At 33.7% G+C, this 9,224-nt stretch overlaps 1 protein-coding gene across 1 annotated transcript in view; it reads right to left on the minus strand.

Moving 5' to 3' along the window:
- LOC109834161 (E3 ubiquitin ligase BIG BROTHER-related-like) overlaps nucleotides 584-9,224 on the minus strand; it is a 9,610-nt gene continuing 969 nt past the window's right edge. The window contains exons 4-11 of the mRNA XM_020402099.1: nucleotides 9,144-9,155; nucleotides 8,759-8,950; nucleotides 8,614-8,669; nucleotides 8,396-8,465; nucleotides 5,345-5,386; nucleotides 3,293-3,414; nucleotides 3,109-3,217; nucleotides 584-978 (exon numbers count right to left, since the gene is read on the minus strand). Coding sequence (XP_020257688.1) covers nucleotides 931-978; nucleotides 3,109-3,217; nucleotides 3,293-3,414; nucleotides 5,345-5,386; nucleotides 8,396-8,465; nucleotides 8,614-8,669; nucleotides 8,759-8,950; nucleotides 9,144-9,155 — 651 coding nt within the window. The 3' untranslated portion in view covers nucleotides 584-930. The remainder of the gene's footprint in view (nucleotides 979-3,108; nucleotides 3,218-3,292; nucleotides 3,415-5,344; nucleotides 5,387-8,395; nucleotides 8,466-8,613; nucleotides 8,670-8,758; nucleotides 8,951-9,143; nucleotides 9,156-9,224) is intronic.

Raw genomic sequence — 9,224 nt, forward strand, 5'->3', positions numbered from 1 at the left:
TTTCTTAAGGAAAAAAAATAACCAGGCCAGCCCGGTGCCGGGGCTCGTTTGGGCTCAGCCCCGAACCCGACCCGGGTCCCCCTTTTTGCCCGGCTCGAACCCACATTTCCAGGCCGGGCTGGGCCGTTCCGTTTGGACAGCCCTATGTTCACCAAAACATTAAGTTGAGGGACAGTTCCGCCACTTCACAAGACTCTTTTGGATTTGAGGGGCTTATAACCAATTCCAAAGATTTGGGAGACTAATAAAGACTTAGGGGACACTTGGGCAAGTGTCCTAAAATAAAATAGTGGGGATTTGGTTCAAGATTTCAGGATAGGTTGGGCTTAGACTACTTGTAACAAAAGAACCTATACGTGATCAAAGGAAGAGAACAAATGTTTTTCTTTACAGAAGCGATGCAGGATCAGATAAAATTCATGCAACCTTTTAGCATAAGCATTAGAGTAGCTTACATGCTCTTGTCATGACAATCACAATTAATCAAAACAACTGCGTAGCTCTCAACAAATACCGAGATTCCAAATCTCGAAATACAGATACGCGATATCAAATCCAAATTCACAACTTTTAAGAAGAAAAATACACAACAGCACTCGTATATTAATTGATGGTCTTAACCAGTGGAACATTTTATCAAACTTATTGCACAGCAGACCATACTGAGTTCAGCAGATTCATAAACACCTTAGCTTCTAACAATGATATACAAGTATTGAACAATAGGCACAACAATATAATGGTATAACAATGGCTACATGAAATTTCTGCGTATGGATTAGGCATCTTGTTTGTATCCTTTTCACGTGAGATTCCACTGTCAACAAATGCAGCAGATTTCATGGAATGACTTCTACAAGCTCTGGCTGCTTATTCCGCAAGGGTAACAAATGGCTTCAAGATGCCGGTTGGTTGGTTCATTAACCTTGACTATTGTCCCGAAGAAGTAGAGACCTCACAGCTGCAAATAGGGCATACCTGAATGCAAACAGGGTTGATGATAATAGATTAGCCACAGGCCAACCAATGTTGATCAAGTATTATTTTGATCAAAATGTGAGAAGTACTTCAAAACTTGTCATTCTGGAAACTTAAATAAACTTCTTTTACAGCACTCTTTAACATTAATGTTGCATGCAAAATATCCCCAACACTTCCAAACAAAAAAATCCAAAGCCCTAGGATCATCAGAAGCAAAGATTCATTGTTTTATATATCCCCGACATGGCCCGATATATCGCCTAATATATCCTTTTACGGGGCTTACTATAATTGATAGTCTCTAAATATCCTTCACCGCTTTTTGGCTATTTTGGGCAATATATACCCGAGATGGCCGATATACTAGCCGAAATATTGGCCTATATATCCTTTTATATGGCTTGTCGCAGAACAATATATCGTGGTTGGCATTTTTTTGGCGAGATTTCATAATTTCCCCATTATATCAAAAGGTATTTTAGCCTATAAAAATCAGACGAAATGTTGCAACGTAAATCCGTACTTTTATTTGTTTTACAAGGTTTGATTAGAGATCCTAAATATATATTATTTACATTTTGTATGCTTAGATTCCATTAAGTATGTTGAGATTACATTTTAGTGCATTATATTATATATGCAAACATCTGTTATGACATTTCAATATTACCACATATCCCTGATATTTCCCTGATATCCGCAATCCGATATGAATTTTGGTCATCCGGTATTTTTTTTTATATCAAATATTTAAAACCTTGCAAAGATTAGCGTTTAAAAATTGGATTCAGCATTTTCATTCAAGTTTTCCTAGGATTGGAGAAAACCTTGACTAGCAAATGGGTCACATTCAAAATCTTGTGGTTCGAAACTAGAGGCCACCTACTATTTCAGCATTGACATGAAACACACCACAGACATGTAAATAAGCAGATATAAGATAAAGCAAATAACCCAAAAATACCAAACACACCAAAGGCATGTAAATAAGCAGACATATTTACTTATTGATACAGAAAGAATACCTGATTACCTGGTAATTCTTGATCTATACTCATTTTTAGTTCCTTTTGAACTTACTTATTGATACAGAAAGAAAATAAGCCTCACAAGAAATGAGAAAAAAAGAAACGAAACTTGCAGGAGAAAGAAAGCCTCCACACAGGAGAAAATGGAATCCTTCATATATTGGAGGAGAGAATCAGCCTCCACACAGGAGAAAATGGAATCCTTCATATATTGGAGGAGAGAATCAGCCGTATAAATTGAATTTTCAAACAAACCCAAACCTCAACCACAATCAAATACATACTTAACCAATGACAGAATGGACCCTTTAAATCCCTCCCTCCTATTTTTCAGCATAAACAAATGATTGCTTCTCAAGATTGCCTGTATTTTGGCCATTATAATGTACTATGAGGGAAACGAGACTTCTATCTAGGGAAGAATAGTCCAGTTTTATTTAGAACTAGGATACAATTAAGATAGCTTAATGTGGAACTAAAACAAATTCTCCAACTTTCTTAATATAGTAACTACCCTAATTGTTTCATTATTATGTAGTTACATGGTTCTAATTAGGTAACAAACTTAAAAATAGGATAAAATGTGGAAAAGTCTGCAGCCATCATAAATTGGATGGCCGTTTAGGCCCTGCACGGGATGCCTAAAGCCCAACTGCAATCCTAGACTACTGAGCCAGCCAGCGAAAGCCCGGATGCCAAGAGCTGGACTTACGTCTGCACCATTCTACGTGAGTGAAAGGAAAAAAAATCCAAGCACTGCAAGTGCGTGCGACATAAAAGTACTACCAAGCCATACCCGTATGCGACAAAATAACTGGAGGTGAAGTAGCAAATGACAAGCGCAAATGATTAGAAGAACAAAACCAGATATAGAAAATAACCACTAACCATGTGAGTGAGGAACTTTTCAAAACAGAAACAAACGCACCCCAATAGCACTAATGTCCAATAAGAAAACAAGCAATGCAAGAAACTCTTCCAAGAAAAATTAAAACTCATGGTATAAACGCCAGGTAATATTTATGCATCTAACTCCAAATTTCAGACAGAGAACGCTAATGCAAACAATGCGAGCATATTTTGATAATTTTGCAAGTACCTTGTTTATTTGGAGCCATTGGTTTATGCACTCAGGGTGATATAAATGTTTGCATGAAAGCTCAACTAAAGAATCCCCTTCTTCATAATCTAACCGGCAAATAACACATCTGCAAACATTTAACAACCAGATAATTATTAACAGAAATTTCAAAAGAAAGAAAATAGGAAAGACAAGAACTTACTGGTCTGTGTTGGCATCTTGTGAACTTTGTGCTTTGTAAGTAACTGAAGGTAAGGAGGCAATTGTGTCTACAGAAAGACCTCTCCTCTCTGTTCCAACTACCTCACCCAAGGCAATCAGCTCCTACAAAAAAGCAGAGCACCCATCAATAGACAAATCATACTCCCTTTAAAAGTACAAGTTCGAGAAAATCTTTTCATGGACAATATTACCCTTCACTATTTTCAATAGTACATTTTAATCATAATCTATCCTAATATCATTCTAAAATATTGTTATCATATCCAAATTAATATCAAGAAGGCATGGGGTTTATCCATATCCTGGGCATAATCACAAATATATGTGCATATCATTTACCTTTTGGATTATACTTACTTACATGAACAATTTAAATAATCCTAATTATATCATCACTACGCATTTGTCCTCATGGGCTTTTTAATGGCCCATGAGAAAATTGTAGATGGTCCTAATTAATATCATTATAAAATCTATCAAAAAGAAGGTATCATTTTATCCATATCCTGCGCATAATCCCAAATATATGTGTATATCCTTCAGCTTTTGGATTATATACTTACTGACATCAACAATTTAAATAATCCTAATTATCCTATCATCACTACGTATTTGTCCTCTTGGGCTTTAATGGCCCATGAGAAACTTGATAGAAAGTTTATAAAGTTATGACTCTTTAAGTTCGTGTGATGGAATAATAACTTTTAATTTAACCGCACTATAATCCTATATTAATTATTAACTTCAATCCTAATCCTATCCTAATTTTATGTACTAATAATTTTAAAGTTTAAGAAATTACATTATAATTATTATTTAAATAGATCTCTATTTACAATAGTTATCCTCTCACATTCAACATCACGTGCCTATATATGTAAGCTTTGCAACAATTTTCATCGCACTTTCGTCTCCTTCAACAGGTATATGCCTTTGAAATTTTCTTATTATTAGATTAAATCATTAGATTAGATTAGATTGTTTAAAGTAGTGAATTATATTGTGGATCTTTTTTTAGATCAAGAAATTGCAATAATTTTCATAACACCTTTATCTATTCCAACAGGTATGTGCCTTTCTTATTTTCTTCTTATTAGATTAGATTATTAGATTAGATTGTTTAAAAGCAGTGAATTATGTTGTGCGTTTCATCTTTTTTTTAGATTGTTTAAATGTTGATAGTAATAAGTTTTATGACCAAACATGGTTATAATTTTCTTCAACCTCTTTATGATTCTAAGATGTAATACATCTAAACATGATCTTGCTTAGATTTGATTTGAATATGCCTTACATGTTTTACATTATAGTAATCATAGATGGATCTCTTCTTTTCTTTTTCTTCTTTTTTGGTAAAGATATATAGAGTATATATTCTTAAGATAATTTTAAATATCACATTTTTAAGATAATTGAGATTTATATTGAGTCATTTGAAACTGAATGCTATTCCTATTAAAATGCTGCAAAAGAGGGATGCACATGTAATAGTATTACAAGCTTTTTTGAATCCCTATTAGTTAAAAAGTTTAGTTATTTTTTTAGATTTCCTTTTTATAAGATAAATTCTAATTTAATTCTGATCTATCAATCTTTTTATCAATGGCAACTTAGTAATTTTTAACCCAAGTTTCTCTATCTCTCTCTAATCTACTAAGCTTACGCTCTGGTGAATGAATTAAAGTTTTTTTTTCCTTTTAAATATAGCATTTTTAAGATAATTATAAAATAAAGAGGTTTATCCTCGATAGTCTATCGCTTTCTCTATTTAACAGGATATAGAACAGGTTTCATAACAACTTGCTCTTACCTATTGATTTTAATATTTTCCTCAGTTTTCTTAACTTTTAGTTATTAAGCTATCATTTGATCTAGATCAAAAGACAAAAAATATGCATTGATATTTAACTCAAAATGAATTAGTAATTTAATAAAAGACAAAAAATTTGATATTTAACCACGTGCATTGCATGTGCATAAAAACTAGTAAACTTAAAAGGAAGGGAACACACACAAAAAAAAACTTGTTTACCTCATACGAAAGCTCATCTGGATCCACATCTTGCCATGCTTCCTGAGATGGATGAAATACAGGAACATATCAGCTGCAAGGTAACATTAAATAATGGTGTTTGTGAACTTAGATGATCTCTAAAATTTACACTCATAAGCACCTTCATCATGTGTCTGAATCTGAGAAGGTAGGAATTATAACAATTGCCTTAAAGGATCCAAATAGGAACATATCAACTACAAGATAAGACTAAATAGTTGTGGTTATGAACTTATAGGGTGCGTAAAATTTCAATCATTCAATGCATAAGCAACTTCATCCTTTTTCTGGAGCCTAAGAGATAGAAATTGGAATTATATGAATGTGTTGAAAATGACATTATAGCAACTTCGTTAAAGAATGCAACATCTTGATTAACCTACTATCCACCAATCCTTGCAATAATTTCATGTGTACACAAAATTAAGAAAACTACATATGCATCCCTTCAAAGAGGAATTAAAACAACCTATATACCAAGATTCAAACAACTTGATATACCAATAAAGATCCTCGTCAACTATCTCCATACTCGTTCCTTGTTCTTATGAATGAGAGGTGTCTCTTACTTTGGAGTCGTGACTCGTAAACGTCTAATTCTCCATCTTATTATGACATTATTATATTAGGAAAATATTACAATTTGCTTACTCACAAGACACCAAAATGACACTTGGTGTTATAAAAAGCGGCCTAGGCGGACGCCTAGGCGTCCGCCTAGGCGTAGGCGGAGCAGAGGTAGCACCTAGCTTTTTGAAAAAAAAACTGAAAAAAGAACTCAAGCTCAATCCTGTACCCGTTACCCGAACCTATAACCTAATATTAATAGCTAACCCTATCTCCCTCTTATAACCTAATATTAATAGCTAACCCTATCTCCCTCTCTCTAATTGTCCCGCACCCACAGTCACGTCTGCCTATTTCTCTCACTTGACTCACTCTCTCCCCATCTCCTTCAGTCCCTCTCCCTATCTCTCTCTCTAACTCTCTCCCGTCGCGTCTGCTTATCTCCCTCTCTCTCTCTCTCTAACTCACTCTCCCACAGCCACCTCTCCCTATCTCCATTGCGACTTTCTCTCCCTCTCCCGCCGTTGCTACTCCCGCAACCACGTCCTCCTCTCCCGCGGTCCCCGTTCTCTTGCCGGTCCTCTCCGGCAACCACCTTCTCCCGCCAATCTTCTCTCGGCGTTCAGGTAAAATTTTCAATTTTTTTAAATTTATAAATTGTTTTTTAACTTAGTTACTGTTTTAGGTAACAATTTCACTTATAAACTGTTTTTTTAAATTTGAATAGTTAGTCTTGTTCAATTTAGTTTAATTAAGTTAATTGTAGTTTAATCTTGTTCAATTTTAGTTAAGTTTAGTTCATTTTAGTTTAATTTTGTCCAATTTTAGTTAATTTTAGCTAACTTTAGTTTAATCTTGTTCAATTTTAGTTAATCTTAATTCAATTTTAGTATTTATGCATGGTTGATTATGGATTTAATCTTTTTATTTATGTTTTTTGTAATTTTATATGAACTTAATACATACTTTTGTGAATTATTATAATTAAATAAATTAAAAAAATAGGCAAACGCCTATGCGCCGGCTCGAACGCTTAGTCCGCCTAGTGCCTTATGTAACATTGGGTTCGAGAACAACATGAATACATCTTTATCCTAGAATAGTACAAGAGCTGTAAGTTAACTCATACACAACATTACCATTTTGGCAAGTGTAGCATAAAAATGATTGAGAAGGTATAAGGCACCCTAAAGAGTCGCATCAGAAGTTAAGCAAGCTTTCCATGGCTGTAGATGAAGCCTTCTTTTTATCCTAGAAGAGTTCAAGAGCCACAAATTAACTCATGCACAACACTAGACCATTTCAGCAAGTGTGGTACAGAAATGGTTGACAAGGTATAAAGCATCTGAAAAAGTCACTTCAGACGTTAGGCAAGCTCTTCGATGGCTGTAGACAAAGGTGTTCGCTTTCTTTTATACTAAATAGTTCTTTTAAACTAAATAGTTAATTAGACAACAACCTCGTTGCTTAATTTTAGATAAGAAACAAATGAAGTTTACCCTAGAGCAACTAAAAGTTATGTTGCTAACTGCAAGCAGGAAATCACATTAACACTAATAAATGGACAACAGATTTTTCAGGTTAATATGGCTATCTCTGGAGTTTGATTTCAGATTTTGACAGAAGGCAAGTTCATCCCAAGGTTGTGGGTTGGTTCTAGACCAAGGAAGGAATTTACACACAATGCCATCTTTTTAAAGTTTTCAAATCTAATTAATCAACAAACAAAAAGTCAACTAATGATGTAGATTTTAAATGCTCAAACTGAAATAATTACCTAACTCAACTAAGATCGAAAGCAAACTAAAAGTCTCCAAATAAAAAAGTGTAATCCTAATTAAACTATGATTCTCCCAAACCTGACGAGACTAAGATTTCTTCTTCCTAGCAAGAAGAGTGTTTTCTCAATGAGTAGATAAGCCTTGGATTGGTTTGATTTATCTCCAACTCTTCCATCTGTATATTGCACTAAAGAAGGCATTCTCACTAAATTTCTCTTGGTTGGAGACAACTCAACTCAAGTTTTAAAATACAGAAGAAAAATGAGAATGAACTGATGTTCCCAAAGCACTAAGAAGGCTGGCATAAGAAACAGAAAACTTGATTCACTGTAGGAGATAATTATGAGGTATAACAAAATCAACATAAACAATACCAAAAACCATGAACAGAATATCTTCAATAATCAATCTGAATGATGCTGGGATCAAATCAAGATATGGAAACTCATGTTATGAATATGGACTGAGAATACCTAGGAATATCACGTATGGTAACTTTTAAAACACTTGAGGCTCCTTTCAAAAACAAAACTTTGTATAGAAGTTAGGAATTACATTTCAATTGGTGTCTGAGCAACACAACTGACAGTGGTAATGTTGAGTGGTTAAGGAGTTTGGATGGTGAAGCAACAAATAGTCAAAGACATGTTTCTTGTTATCTAACAAATACATCGTTTCTTACAAAAGTAAGATTACGGGATTCATACGATACTAAGATGTTCCCATATGTTATCTTATCAACACCAATGCGTCTAATACAGATGTCCAACTATAGATTAAAAAAGACTGAATAATATATTAGCAAACAGTATTCCAAGCTCAAATATCACTGAAAAAATGAAAAAAAACAAATAAACCTAAAAAGAACTCGATGTCTTTAACTACTCTTCCAGTGCATACCTTATCATACATGTGTTTGCATTATTAATCAAATTTATAGCCCGCATAATTGACATCTGTCTTTCAAAATCAATAATCAGCAGCAAAGACAACTTTGTCAAGTAACATATAGCTGGAGGAAAATAAATGCTATCCAAGTCCTTACAGTAAGATTTAAGACCTTTGTCATATTAGACCCTAAATTCTTTCTTAATTGTATATTAAACCCCCAAATCTTCATATTTCCAATTGACACCTTTAAATCTATTATGTTGTTATAAATAACACCTGATTGGATTCTGTTCATAATTGCTACTATAATTGCTACTATAGTCCCGTAATTAATAGATTTGGCGGCCTAATATAACAATAAAAGAAAAAACTTAGGGTCTAATATGACAAAGTTGTATTCCATAAGGGTGTTATCAAAAACAACTTAAAAGTTTGGGGGTGTAAAATAAAAATATGAAGTTTCGGATGCCTAATATACAGTAAAGAATGATTTTAGGGTCTCATATGATAAAACCCTAAGATTAATTATCAAAACATACATATAGTGATCCCTATAATTAAAATAATCCATAACTTAATGATTAAAAGACATTAAAGCGAGGAATTTCAAACAATACCAA

This window comes from Asparagus officinalis, chromosome 1 (assembly GCF_001876935.1).
Source record: "Asparagus officinalis chromosome 1, Aspof.V1, whole genome shotgun sequence".
Classification (NCBI taxonomy): Eukaryota; Viridiplantae; Streptophyta; class Magnoliopsida; order Asparagales; family Asparagaceae; genus Asparagus; species Asparagus officinalis.